At 32.9% G+C, this 15,907-nt stretch overlaps 1 protein-coding gene across 2 annotated transcripts in view; it reads right to left on the bottom strand.

Moving 5' to 3' along the window:
• LOC126744940 (protein TANC2) overlaps nt 1–13,843 on the bottom strand; it is a 164,762-nt gene extending 150,919 nt beyond the window's left edge. Inside the window, exons 1-2 of one of the 2 annotated variants that reach the window (XM_050452543.1) lie at nt 13,412–13,843; nt 1,030–1,183 (exon numbers count right to left, since the gene is read on the bottom strand). In XM_050452543.1, coding sequence (XP_050308500.1) covers nt 1,030–1,174 — 145 coding nt within the window. In that variant the 5' untranslated portion in view covers nt 1,175–1,183; nt 13,412–13,843. The remainder of the gene's footprint in view (nt 1–1,029; nt 1,184–13,411) is intronic. The other variant, XM_050452545.1, reaches the window with a different exon arrangement.
• Nucleotides 13,844–15,907: the final 2,064 nt, after the last annotated feature.

The raw sequence follows: 15,907 nt of genomic DNA, 5'->3' as shown, positions 1-15,907 counted from the left end.
ACGGGGTGTGAAAGTCATAACAAAAGGTTAATGAAAATTGGGAGGTGCCGCAATTAAATTCGATTATACACCCAGATATAAATAAATTGTTAAATGCACCGAACGCGTTTTTCTTTTTAATTAAATTTCGCAATAATTATAGCGCCGTCGCCAGTAAACCATAACGATCGTAATCGTAAATTTTGACACAATAATATCGCTTGGAGGTCGAATTGAAAGAACTTAACTAATAATAATTATAAAGGGCTACTCTAGCTAATAAGAAAAGCCTAGCTGGAAAATCATAAGGCATAGATTGCCTACATCAACTCCTGAGTTACTACATAAAACCTTTTTTGTAATATTTATTAACCATTTCAACTCATGTATCGTTTGCTATACTTTCGTTAAAATGTTTACAGCAAAAAAGGAAAATAAATTCAAAGGCAGACGACCAAAAGAAATCTTGTCAACTTTTTTACGTTTGTACGGGATCAAGCCGGTTACATGCCCGAATGCCCTCTTAAGGAAAGAAGCATCGATGTTGTCGGTCAAACGGACCCCATTACCATGTCTCTTTTTATACAAAAAAAAAAAAAAAGAAAACTTTTCACGTATATCCGATGGTATCAATTAAGGTCAATATTGGCCCAAGCCTTAAATTCTCAATATAAAAAAGAACATATTTATTACATTAATTACTCTTTAATACGATCGATACCGAAATATATCAAATTTCTGGTGCAAGTCAAGCCTATAATTATTATTTACAGCGAGCGGTGTTTTTTTTTGTGATATCGATACACAAACAATGGGACATTACATTACTGCTGATAGTATTTAAAGGTGAGGTTCGATTCGATAAAAACCATAAAGCTAATTACTTCACGGGGCCGAGAGTTATAATAAGTAATTGCCATTTACGCAACTCATATATAAAAACATCGGAGTTATTATCTGATTCGTTCAATAATTTCGTCCAGCACTTTCACGTTCGCATATACGAATTATTTATTTATAACCGAGTTGAGGAAAAGAATAGTTTCTTACCTTCATTCCAAACATGTTCTTGATCCGCCACGATGGTTTCGTCATCAGACCACAGCATCTCTTCACTCGAGGTGCCTAAACTTTCGTACTCGGTGTTTAGTTGTAATTCTATTTCGTCAAAGTCCAAACTACGATGGAAATCCATATTATGGTACTATAAAGAAGAGAAGCTGGTCAATATCTTCAAAATCTATATAAATATGGTGTAAATATAGGGTGATGCCATCAATAAAATTAAACTGCATGTTTGTAAGACAGAGTCTTATTTAATGATTTATTTTATTTATTTATTTGTAATTTTCAGTTCTGAAAATGGTCTAAATAAAGGCTGAAACCACGGCGTTTCCTCTGAAATAAACTTTTCTAAATCTGCATGGTTTAAAATGCTATTGCATCATAAACTTCCTTTTATATTTTTTGTCTTCCAAATTCATTAATATTTAGTTCATCCTTTATCTAAGCTAATTAATGCGAATAATATTCAAGTAAGTTTTAATTTTTTAAAGAATATCGCCACATTCCTCTACTTCTTACTGACTAATTCCCTGAATATATTTCCATGAAGAAGCTGCAAAAGATGTAAGAGGTTTAAAAGGGGTTTAATGGTCAAGAAGTGGGTAAAAAGTACTTTTTTTCTGGTTTCTACCGCAATTCGTGGTCCAGGCACGGCTTAAATCATCTTAAAATTTTACTTTTCTGAAGTAAATAGGCCCACTAGAGACGAAAAGCATCATTATATAGCGATCGTCAAAGACTCATGAGTCTCACAAGGGTTTAAAGGCCAAAAAGTGGGTAATAAGTGCCTTTTTTGCTTTCTACCATATTTCATGGTGCAGGCATGCCTTGGATCATCTTAAAATTTCACTTTTCTGAAGTAATTAAATCCACTAGAGACGTAAAGCATCATTTCATAGTGATCGTCAAAAATTCATGAGTCTCACAAGAGTTTAAAGGCCAAAAAGTGGGTAAAAAATGTCTTTTTCTAGTTTCTACCGCATTTCATGGTCCAGGTATGCCTCGAATCATTTGGAAATTTTACTTTTCTGAAGTGATTAAACCCAGTTGAGATGCAAAGCATTATTAGACGATTTTTTAATAAAGAAACTCACCATTATAAATATTTGGGATTTTTGTAAACTCTCGAGATTTCAATTCAAGTTCATTTTTTTTTACCCAATATAATGTCCCATTAATATTTTGTATGTCCTGGAATGTTCATTTTTTAATACATTTAGATTAACTGTAGATCAAACGCATCGAGAATGATCTCTGTCTCTGAGATAGGTTTGATTGATCTGATTAGGGAGAAATTTCAAAGTTTGTAATTTCCGAGACCCATGTAATTGCTTTAACTTTGAAAAGCCATATTTCGAAAAATATTATTCGTACGACTTTTTCAGTCATACCAAGCGATTTAGGTGATTCCAAATTTTCTACATATGTTAGAAAAAACATTTCAAAATCAATCGTTTTTCAGGAAAAAATTGTAAACCTGACAATTTTCAAGCAGCTCCTTATGAATCTTGATTAAACATCTTCAACATTGAAGAAGCTTCTAAAATCATGTTGCTATCATTCAGCTAGGTGCTTCACAAAAAATTTATATTTATTTAGATATATATTACTATATTTATAATGCTATTTATTGCTAATAAATTAATTATTATTATTATTAAATTTATTATCTAATCTACCCATCACATGTTTGCAACCTAATCGACATACAATTAAATGCGAGTCGAGTACATTTAAATTATGCTAAGCTCTTATCCAACTGTTTATAGTGTAGAACCATCTATTAGGAAAAAATTCAAAATGAAAATAGCTCTTAAATTAAATACGAGGATCTCTTCGATGCAGTAAAGTTCAATAATGGTAACTTACAAACGGCGTCACTAGGTGGCAGATCATCAAGGATCTCTTGGGTCCATTGCATTTTAACTGTATCAGCACCGTCTATAGATGTGGTATCAGGTTTATTTTTAAATGTAGACTTTTGAATGCACGTAAAAAAAGCTTTAAAAATTTTTTATTTTGTTTTTAAAGAGAAAATCGCATATTTTTCTTTGCAAGACTCTTGTACTCTACACTTACTACTTCAGGACTTAATTATGCTGGCTCTACTTACCCCGCTTCTTATTATTACGTATATTATACAGTTATTTCTGTCTCTGTACGCCTCAAATTTGTTTTATCTGCTGCATTTACATACGTCGAATTTCAAGCCCGCCATTGGTTATTTATTTTAGCGGCTGCATCCCGTACTTCGCAGGGGGCAAACGGCTAATTTTAGCCCTCGGGAGAACAAAGATAAAGTTTGCGATCTTGAACGGGTTTGCACGTCATAAATTTCATCTTTACAACTGAAATACGGTTCGCTGTAAAATTAGCCGAATTTCCAGAGCAACTGCGCTTTACAACAAAATAAATAACCTCCTTTATATTTCGCTGTTTTTTTTAGCATTTTGTTTGCTCTTATTCATGATAGTAGATCTAGGAACTCCAAAATTGTGAAAAAAAGTATTTCAAATGATGGTTTGGTCAATATACTTTATCCGAATCCGAACATACAGGGTGTTTCACTAAGATCGCGGCTATATCCCGAGAATTTTCGATGTGACTTCATTAAAAATTTCTAAAGTTGTTATACGAAAAAGATAAGCATCATAGTTCTAATCTAATTGCAATTATGTGAGGTAAATTTAGATAAAATTGGAAAAATTCGTATCAGAATTTAATAAAAGAAGTTTTAAATAGAATTGGTTAATACTAGAAGTTTTTGTTCTTGTTATTTGATTGGTCTCATTACATTATTGGTTTTACGTCTAACATCCTTTTTACTTGTCTTTAAGAACAGGGATTATGATTTAATTTTTTTTCATTTACAATATCTGAAATAAACAACAATTGACATTTTTTGGAAAAAGTGAAAAATCACTACAACTGACTACTTAATATTTATAGGTTGATTGCAATATCCCCTTATAAACCCCTAAGGCTTTCATTAATACCAGCAACACATTCAACTCAAATTTCTTTTTTTATTATTCCATAAAAACCGAAATTCTCAATAACAAACAAAACCGTTTTAATCCTGTCATAAAAGACATATTACGATTCGCAGGGGGCCGCATTACAATTTTCTCCGAACGCATCAGCTCACACGAAGCGGATGAGAGTGAAATTCCAGAAGTCGTATTAGAGGCGACGCTTTTACAGGATGGCGTCGCGACGCTGACTTCGTCACGTCTGGTTTATTTTTAAAAGAGTTGTATTGTAAATACACAAATAGCGGGGCGACATTTTTTTCGGTTTATTTTTAGATGACGTGCAGTTATTAGGATGAACATTATCAGATTTTCGATATAGCCGAAAAATGAAAAAACCCAAACTTTGAAGGTCGATATCTCGGCTTCTATGGGAGCTATCGGGAAAATTCCAACGGTTTTGTCTTAGTTTCGTCATTCTGAATCCAACGAGACCATTTGTGAGGACGTAGCTTTGATGATAGCCGAGATATGGCACTTTTGATGCCCATTTTTTGTCTGAAAAACGGACGTCGAAAACGACTTTTTCAGGATTTTCAAAGTGCTCTCATTCCCTTAGTTCTGCTCGGATCCTGTTATAACCCGGTGTTTTCGTAATCTAGGCGACCCAATTAAGACGCTGGTATACTTAGTTTGATTTCGAAAAAAATCAATATTTGGTGAAAAAAATCGATACGGGGGGGGTATACCCGAAAAATGAAAAAACCCAAACTTTGAAGGTCGATATTTCGGCTTCTATGGGAGCTATCGGGAAAATTCCAACGGTTTTGTCTTAGTTTCGTCATTCCAAATCCAACGAGACCATCCGCAAGATCGTAGCTTTTACGATAGCCGAGATATGGCATTTTTGATGCCCATTTTTGGCCTTAAAAACGGACGTCGAAAACGACTTTTTCAGGATTTTCAAAGTGCTCTCATTCCCTTAGTTCTGCTCGGATCCTGTTATAACCCGGTGTTATCGTAATCTAGGTGACCCAAATAAGACACTGGTATACTTAGTTTGATTTCGGAAAAAATCAATTTTTGTTGAAAAAATTCGATACGGGGAGGGGGGTATAATCATCCCACTCTGAGGTATAATAAATAAAAGTTATAGATTGATGTTTTTTTTTAAATAATTTCTCACTAAAGACAATTGAAAGTGATTAATCTGTATCATTTCAAACTAATAAATAAAATAAAGTTTAAAATTATTATTTCTGTCAACATTCATTCCGACATGGTTTTGAGCACCTCTTACCGGTCTGATCAAAAAGCTACTGGTGTCGAATTCAATGGCAGAATGTTTTGATGGTAACTTGCAAGAAATTGACGTGTTTCCATCTGAACAACTTATTAGATTTTCGTTGTGACACTGAGTATTAAATGGTAAATCACCCTGTTGGAATATCGGATGAATCTATTATTTTTCTTGTTAAAAAAGTCATTGCTAAGCTCAATCTTAAGTTCGAAGTTTAAATAAAATGGAGGGCACAAAATCGATCCAGTCTACTTATAAAGTGCGACCCTTGACACCTCTTGGCATACTAAAACCCTTTTAGAAAAAGCTGCTTTCTCGACAACTTCACCAAAAGTCCCATATCAAAAGGATTCCCTTTCCCTAGACACGAGATCAATAGATTTTTTGTCATAATTTCAGTAAAAATTTCTATTCTAACCCTTTGCTCGTACTTAACAAATAGGCAACGAAACTTGATCCTCCACAAAAGTCTTTAATCTTGGGCTCAAGTCGGATCGGTATACGTGTTCAGATTTCCTCCATGTTGGGGGATATTTAACGGCAGGGTAAATCGGTTTGTTGTGTTTCTATTCGACGGTTAATGCAATAACTAATGAGGGCAATTAAAACGATAAATGGCCGGGATAATACTGGGGACCGAGTTACATGGGAAACTTTTATTGGGTAAATTGGCTTCCCTTTTGGCCGATTCATAACCGTATGTCTCATTTAGTTAAACGACCTCCGAGAAGTTTATTTTAACCCTTTTTTGTGAACCAATTTTATTTATTTAATCTCTCAACGAGCACGGTTATAAATTTTATTTATATGTAAGAAGGCAACAAAAACTGAAATTAATTAACAAAAAATTGCATAACAAATTTAATATTATGATTAAGTACTATAATACAACCACTATAATCAAAAATATCACTGATATCAGAGAAAATTATATTTTTGGGTATTATTTTAAAATAGCTTGTCCAATATTATACAATTCTATAATACTATTAATATCCTTAAAGATATTTATGATTCTTATAAAAAAGCCTATCTAAAGTAATATGTCCCTACTGAACGTTAAATTTAAGAAAAGTAAATATCTAGGTCCCTACAATTAGAGTTTCACACAACTTTGTCATGAGCAATATTATAGGAGGTACATAAATGCCTAGTTTACTTTTTTAGTAAATCTCTCTATTTTGATTTGGTTAATCAATTATCTGTTATAAAAATCAAAAGACATATTTAACCAACAAAATCAGCAGCTATGTACAAACCGATTAATAGATAGAGCCTTAAGAGTCTTACTACAAAAGAAGTAGCATACCTAACCTGTCAAGTAATATTTTGTGACTTAATTTATCAAATGCCTTCACACAATCAGTCATGATTGTATTTAGTGTAGTCAAACATGTTGAGGTTAAATTTTGCTTTGAAGGTCAGAATGATTCAGACATCATGTTAAAAGGGTACAAACCTATAGGGAAATGATTGCCTAGTCTAAATTATTGCTTCTGCTAATTGTCAAGGTGAGAGTAGAGTGGTAGTTGTCGCTCTATTTGCTAAGTCATGGTTCTCTTAGATAAATTCTGATTAAAATTGTTAATGAATTATTGATTTAAAGATACTGGCTAAGGAATTTAAAATACTTATTGGTCTATACTTTGAAACTTGGCTTTTTTCATGTTTCATCTATTTTCTTTTAGATTCAAGGGAAAAAAGCAGCATTTTACTTAACAGCAATATGTTGCGCTTATATTTACCGTACGTAACTAGAAAAGACAGTTTAATTTTCCCGACCTGATCGTGTATCTTTTAAATGACCCATAAACAAAATTTATTTCAGCCAGTAAAGGGCTCTAGATAGGAAAAGCCGGACGTTTTAATTTTCGTTGTTTATTTTTTTTTATTACATTTATTTTTATGTTTTTGTTTTATATAGATTTTTATTTGCATGAAAATGACTAAATTGACCATTCAAAAATACGGCAAAAAAATATTTCTTGGTAAGTACATAATGAATGAGTACAATAAAATTCAATATGTCATTTTAGGATAAATGTTGTAGAAACAGTTAAATGAGAGCATAATTATTAACTCCTTTTTTTTGTTTAAAATGATATAATAATCTACAATTAATGTATTTTAAAACAAATTCATAAAACTTTGAAAATAAATGAAAAACTCCACTTGGTGACGTTTCCATTAAGTCCGAAAGTTTCGAGAATCGGAAGTCGAATTCTTCTATAAGCAAAAACCATTATAAGGGAATCTAGAGATTCGACTGAAAAACCCAATATATATGGTAATGTGCCCTAAAAATATGTCGCGTCTATTTACCTCGTCCTGATTCACCCACCAGTCATTTGATATTCAGAAGTTTTATGAACGTTTGCGATGTTCGTTTGATGCAAAATGGGCCTTAATGTTACGCCCGGAGAGCCACTTGAACGATTGCCGAGCCGCGTTTTCCATATGGCATTAAGAGATTTTTGATTTTGAGTGAACTTTATAACCTTAACGGTATAGTACATAGATTCAACATATTATAAAACAGTTAATTAAAAGAAGGTTAGTTTTAAATTTATTTAAGAGTCTTGTAACTAATTCGATAAAGAAATAATCCCCTATTCACACGTATCCAAATTCATTCCCGATATGATTTATAGAGCGATATAAAAGAAAAAAACAAACTGAAGAGGTTGATGGCCGGATGCAAAGAAGAACGGGAAAAGAAGAGACGAAACATCTGCGAGTTTTTGGGGTGGCAAGAGGGCCGATGAACCGTAAAAGGGAATAAATACAAGCGAGTAAGCGAAGACAGAGAGACAGCCTTAATTAATAACCTGCTAATGGAACGTGCTTGCTATATTTGGAACAATTGACGGTGTAATGGGGGAGCGATGCGATTCTTGTCACTTTTTCTAGTTCTTTTTCGGGTTCAAAAATCAATTTAAGGGAGTATTTTTAATTAGTTTTAACTGTTACTTTTAATATTGCAGAAAAAATATTTGAGGTAAAAGATGATAAATTAGAATAAGACAAGGCAGCTCTTTTAAATCCACAATTCCCTTTTTTATACTTCTGTATCCTTATTATAGTTAATGAATGAAAGTAAGTTAGTTAGTTAATGGAAGAAAAAGTTGAGGGCGCTATTGGTTTTTCAAATTACTAAAATATCAGATAATAAATAAAAATCTTGTTTGTCACTAAAAAAAGTTTTTAAGGTACAAAAACCGTTCTTATATGAAATTATTAAGTAATTACCACCCTTTTTTGGACTAAAACTCTTAAAAATATTCCCACTATTTCTTCTTAGGCTATTTTTAAAAGAAAGAATTTTTTAATGAAAGTAGCAAAAAAAGTACCTCAACCAAACCAGCTTTTTATGCAAATTTTTTGTTGGGCGCCAAAAATTTATTTTTATCAGTAATTAGACTAGAGCAAAACCAAGTAAAATAAAATTGTACATTTTAATTTTTCCATCCAATTTCCCTTGCCTATAATACGCCTTTTTTATTCCTTTGTAGCTATAGAAAAAGTCGCCTTTTATCTCAATATTTTTCAGCTCGTCGTAAAGAGATAGTGAAGCTCTTTGTAAATTGTCTCCGGTTCGTAACAAAAAATATTGGTTTTTTCGTTTCTGTAATTAAAACCCACAGCGGCTGAAAATAAATAAAAGAGAGTCCGTATATAGAAGTTGGAGAGTGAAAAAGGCAAGACCGGGAAGAAGAAAAACCTTTAAAATATGAAATTACAAATTTTTCTTTTAAATTGATCGTTTTCAGGGTTATATTAAGTATTTTCGAGTTTATCAATTCAATTTGAATTTTTTGAGATGTCTGTGTCTTTTATATCTTGTAATATTAATGATTAGTTAAATCACAATTGAATTAGACTCCATAAAAATTTTGAAAAATTAAACTTTCAATAGAGAAATCATGCCTGAAAAGCCTGGAATTATTAAATAATTAAATAATTAATTTAAACATCAGTAGTAAATTAGTTGATTATTTCAGGTAATTAAAATGTCTTAAATTAAAAAAAAAAATACGCAGCTCAACTGCCTCAAATAGAGAGATCACGTAAAATATTTAAAATTGAAATGTTAATTAATAAATTAGTTAATTATTTCAGTCGGTTAAGGCCTAATGTTAATTACTCCAGATTAATTAAAATTAAACTCCGGAACAACATTTTTTAAGAATCTACAGATCAACTATTTCATACTAAATTGTCTTAAATATGTCTGTTGTTTGATACTTACTTATAACTCTAATCGTCGAGTTTCTGCAAAAACAAGATAAGTGCATTTTAAGATTAAAAAATTGCTTCTACGTGTACTGCCAAAAGAAGATAAGGTTCTAACAGTAATTAAGGGTAGTTTCGCATATGCAATAACAACATAACTCCATTTTGATTAAAATGTAACCAGCAAAAAAAAGATATGTACACTAGGGTGGAGCGACTTTTCGATTTCTGGAATTTTAATTACCCTGTATGCTTAATAGGTGCCTATTGTAGTCGTTAGTAAGCCAAAAAAAACTTAACGTCAGAAAACAACTTCTTCGGCTAGCGAAGGTGTGTTAAAATTTTGGAAATTATTATGTTTTTTATTAATTTATCGAATTTTTTATTTCTTAAAATTTAACCACCCTGTATGTTTAAAAGGTGCCTATTGTACTCTCAAGTGCGCCAAAAAAAAACTAAACGTCCAAAAACAATATCTTCGGCTGCCGAAACCTCCTCAAAATTTCGATAATTAAAGATAGAATCCCATCTATCTTTAATTATCAGAGGGAGCCATTGGTAAGACCCTTAAATCGTGTGAAAATTTACCAGTCGTACAGTTTAAGAAAAATGAAACAATTTTACCATTAGTTGATCTAGAAACCGTAAGTACCGATGCAAAGTATTTATATCAGATGTGTCAAGGAATCTCTACTAGAGTTTTAAAAGACGATTGGGCTCTAAATGCGCCAGGGAAAATGTCACACTCTAGATGGCTTACCACAGCCAATAGTTTATAGTAAAAGTGTATGCCGTATGCTGGTTTCAAATTAAATGCCATTGGTCTTGTAAGGATGGTGCTAGGCACTTGTTTAGCATTATAAATAAATCTCGTTACGAGCGTTTTGAGCCCTTATGTTCTTAAATCCACGAATCTTTGACGTTTAAATTTTACTATTCCTAAGAATATTTTCACGAAATAATTGAATTATTCTTAAAAGAGTCTTGGGAACAGAAATACTACTAGTAATCATTGATTATTATTTTAATAAAATATTCCAGAAATATTCACATTTTTAAGGGGACCTAAGCTTACTTTGCTAAATCTTCTTGAAGTATTTACAAACAATTCAGAACATTCATAGAACGTCTTACCTAAAATAATCAATAAAAAATATTCTATTTATATGAAACAAGCAACAGTTGCACTATCCAGGAATATTCTTAGAATAACCCATTTTTTGGCGTATTTATTGGGTAAACTGTAGAATACCATTACATAGTTAATAACAAAAATAATTGACTAATCAGTAGCATGGTTAGGAGCATGCTATTCTTACAACTAAAGTTCAAATTCAAAAAGAAAGAAATACAATGAAACGCGAATATTCCAGAGCACAGATTCATTAGAAGACGTGAACTCAGTAAACTCGGGAGATACGAACAACATTGAGCCCGGCACCGAGTTACCTGAAGATAATAATAAAATCCACATGAATGACGAGAATTGGACGGACATTAATTTGAACGAGGACGATTCCAGGACGGATCTTAAGGAAGAATCCAGGAACGTGCAGAATATGTCGCACTCACAGGATCTGGATCTGGAGGGAAACATTGAAAGTCCTACGTCAGATCGAGGTAAGAGAATGATTCAGTTGCTTATTTTTATTTATTAGTTGTGATAGGTATTTTTTTATTAAAATCCATTAAGATAACAGAATTTCCACTAATGGCATTAGTTCAGTCTGGTTTTGTTCTTTCTTGTCTCTTTGACATTATGTTTAGTGAGTTACTCTCCTTGCATGTTTTTCCAGAACCTTGGAAAGTAAGCACTCATGTTTAAATCTGGCTGATATAAGTGACTGTAGGTCACTTTGTAATCAAAAATCCTGTATTTAGTTTCTATTCATTAATTTTGAAGTGTTTGAATAAATTAATAAAATAGCCTGTTTTTTTAGGTGAAAAACACTTGGGCCAAATCTCCGTAGTCCGAGTACCGGAAAGCATGATGCAACCGCCAACACCCCAAGCGAGACCGCACGAACTGCCGGTTAGTAACTTGGTGGACCACATCTCCCTGCCCACCCCTTCGAGGGAGGCATCGCTCACCCAAAAACTGGAAATGACCCTGGGGTCGGTGTGTCCCCTGCTACGCGAGATCATGGTCGATTTCGCACCGTTTCTATCAAAAACCCTTGTGGGGTCTCACGGGCAGGAGTTCCTGATGGAGGGCAAAGGACTCACCACGTTTAAGAACAGCAACTCGGTAGTGGAGCTGGTGATGCTGTTGTGCTCGCAAGAGTGGCAGAACTCGCTGCAAAAACACGCCGGACTCGCATTTATCGAGTTGATCAACGAGGGCAGACTGTTGTCGCATGCTATGAAAGATCATATTGTGAGGGTGGCCAACGAGGCTGATTTTATTTTGAATCGGATGAGGGCCGATGATGTGCTGAAACATGCTGATTTTGAGGTGAGTGTAATGAAGCGAAATTTTCGGTTTAAGGGTCAGCAAGTTTGGCAATCACCAGTAAAATGACCCCTAGTTAAAAATCTTGTCTGTTTTATTCTTCCTTAAGTAGTATAAACTCCTAGTTATTGACTATGTGTAAAGTGCTATGGGATGCGTCCTAATTAGGAGGTGATAGAAAACATATTCGAGAGTTAGCTTTAAGAAGGATTTTAAAATGCAGATCAATCGCAAAAACCGAGGATGTTAAAATATTTCGCGTGAATAAATTGAATTTTGATTGTCAAGATTATGTCGACTTAATTGACTGGCAAAATGTTGTTATAAGCGAGCCCCCATTAACAATGGAAATTTTGAACGAAGAACTAACTAACATGATTTCTTTGGTTCCTGATGAAATAGGGTTATTAAAATTCCCTTGTCATTCACAGGCAGTTGGACGAGCAGTTAAGTTAGTTACTGAAGCCTCTATGGCGGTTTATGGCCCTGAAGCACGAGACGGATTTATTAGAGCTCGTATTGAATCAAGACAAATATTGCCGCAATTTGATACTAAAAAATAATTCTTAGCAGTTCTAGAACTGAAAAAATAAAAAAAATTATTCTAAGGGTGGGAGGATAGGGTGGAACTCGAGATGCAGCCACCTCCACGTGGTGAGTTCTGGATAGTTTTTCATGAAAAACTAGCTGAGAGCTGCATGTTTGGTTTTTTTTGCAGTTTTAAAGAATTTTTTAATTTTAAAATTTTCAAGGTCATTTCGGCAGCCGATGGAATCGTCATAAGTCATTCGGATTTTTTTGGGTAAATAAGAACCCCGAAAGGCATCTTTTGCACACCCAGGCATATTCGTTTTCGAAAATTAGTTATTTTGGTCCAGTTTTCGCTTCACCCTAATGTATACCTATCTTCTATGAACCCAACTGCATGTCACATTTTTTTTGTTCATTTAACTGCACAAATAAGATATGTGGTACTTATCGCTTTTTGGCTGTTTAACTTTAGTAAAAGACATATGATTTTTTACTAAAAACCAGTCAAGTGCCACTTTATTTAGATATATGGTACATATCTTGTTTTTGCTGTAGCGTGAATGCTTTTTTTAGTTGAATGTGTATGCACTAAACTCTAAATTGTGGTATTTATCTTGTTTTGGCTGCACAGTTCTTCAAACATAACCTTAAAAATCTGTTACAACGTGGTGTAACTCGCGCAATATTTTGTTTAATTTGTGTGTTTTTATGACTCAAAACAGTGAAAAATTTGCAAATAATTATGTCGCGAGGAGCACCAATGATTTTTAAAATTCGTTTTAATGTTAAAATGCTCATAACTCAAAATCTATAAAATGTGACTTATCTGGTTTTTGCAGCAACCTGACGTAATGTTCAAAGTATATTAAACTCACTTACCTAGCAAATAAATTATAATATCCAATCAAGCGCACCTTCAAACATTCATTTATTTCACTCTAGTGCTACAAAATCCACATCAGGCCCGTGTTACTTTATTCATCGATATAAAAATAAAGCGTTGACTTTTGAAAGCAAAAAAAACTAATTCCCGTATTCCCGATCCACGTGCCCGTCGTGTTCGCGGGAGGTACTGAGAGAATCAACCCTGTGCCCGTGCTACATTTCCTGGCTTATCCAAAGTGTCGCGGGCATCACCGGTGGATGACTCGGGAACCAGCGGCGTATCCAGAAATAAATTACTAGAGGGGAATTAGCAGCGTGTGAAAACGGAATATAGCGCTTTTCTCGTCAACCGACTAATTATGTTGACAATACGGCTGCTTTTGGTGTCAATGACATTTCCTACTTGTTTTTTATACAAATAACGATTCACGACAAAAATTTGTGAAATTTAAAGTTATATAGTAAGCAAAGAAAAAAAGTGCTTCTACTTGAAATCGGATATTATTGTAAAAAACCTCTAATTTATTCCAAGCAATCGAAGAAGAAATAGAAATGATAAGGGAAATTCAAATAAAATGTGAAGAGACAAATTAAGAAACATTTTACAAATTCCATAAATATGTCATTTCATTCTTCAAATTCTATCCAAGTAATTATCAATAATAAAGATCCCAAGGAATGGAAAAAAGTGGAGTGAATATATCTATAGAACTTATAGGAATTTTAAATGATAATTCACTAAACATTTGATAGATTACAATTGTAAATACGACCCTAACAATTACTATGCCAAAAAAAAGATACTACCTAAATAACTTAGATCTTATGAAAATGCATACATCTTTTAAAATTTTAGATTTTTTCTCAATTTTTGCAGATCTTATATTATTAAGTAGATAAAAATTTTAATACACCATTTGAATATCAAAAATAGCTCTATTTCTCACATCAAAAAGATGTGAGAAAAAGATTATTTCTCACATCTTTAATTTGTGTTATAAAATGAAACTAGTCATTAAAGAAATTATTGTAAAAAGAGACATGAACAAAAATTGATTCACATTTATCCACCATTATCTATAACTATAGAAAAAGTCTTCAAGAGTAATTAAATAAATTCCTAATTCAACGAATTGAATTCCTCCGAAACTCCCCGATTGGCAAGCCGAAAACAAACAAAAATCACTCTCTAAAGAAACGAAAACCGAACGTTATCATCGCACTTTTGCTTCGCCTAAAATAAAACAAAAACTGGATAAAAAATAGGGTGAGAAACGACGTTCTATTTCTAGGCGGACGAGAGTACTTTGTCTTATCACTTAGGCACGTTCCTCTGGCCCATACTTCATTCGGCGAAGACAGTCGGGCAACGTTAAAAGACGCGCCCCTTATTGCACAGGAGAAGACCGACTCTGGATAATGAACTCGAATATTAAAACGCTATGGACAAAAAAACACTCCACTGGTTTCCCATATCGTTCTATTATTAGATGGCTCGAACGAGAGGTGAACATTATTTTGAGATAATGACGCGGTAGAGCATCAGTGTAACAATTGATTTCGTTATTTTATGATAATAAAGAATTCAAAGTCGAAATCAAATAAAGCCTTATTGTTTAAACGCCCAGATGTTGTTAATAAAGCTGTCATATAAAAAAGAAAACTCCATATTAATATATTAAATGTACATACATTATTGATGAACAAATTGATTTATGGAGGTAAAAATAATACAATTATCAATCAAATCAAATCAAAATATGCTTTATTGTCATAAGAGATGGGAAGAATGGCATTACCATACATAAGTACAAATAAAAAAAAACACACATATACAATACACAAATCATACATAAGTAAAAAATAGCAACTAAAATAATGCTCAAACAAGGAAATCTCTTACAGTAAAACTTAAGTACTACAGACACATTTCTGACAGGGCACAGACAAATATTCGTCAGAAAATATGAAATATATAATGTTATATGTTAAAATCTATCTAAAAAGAAGTATTTTACTTCATAGTTCAACAATTTTTTAACCCTTTTTCTAAAGACTCTATTACTTTGCACAATTATTTAATAAATTTTAGTAAAAGTACCATTGGTGGAAACAAAAATTTTAAACTAAGGTAACGCAACTTCTGAATTTTTCCAGGCCATTAAAAGAAAATTAAAAAATGTCCTCAATTGCTTGCAAATTGGGTTAAATGTTGATTTTTTTCCAGGCAGTTGATAAACTATTACGTCACGTCGATTGATATGGGGTTATTCTATAATTTTCCTTTAACTAAATAATGCATACATTCCCAAAAGCATAATCTGTATGTAGTTTTTTAGCCCTCGTCACTCATAAAAGAACTGAATACGTTAAATAAATATTTTATTTATTATCCAAAGCAAACAAAGCCAACACCTGTAAAAAGACATTCTTCTTAAGGCATTTTATTTAAATCCCTTTTTTCCTTAAAGAAAAGCTAGAAGGGCACGA

Source organism: Anthonomus grandis, chromosome 15, assembly GCF_022605725.1.
Source record: "Anthonomus grandis grandis chromosome 15, icAntGran1.3, whole genome shotgun sequence".
NCBI lineage: Eukaryota > Metazoa > Arthropoda > Insecta > Coleoptera > Curculionidae > Anthonomus > Anthonomus grandis.
The sequence above is the reverse complement of the archived record's forward strand: the minus strand, read 5'-3'. Positions and strand labels throughout refer to the sequence as shown.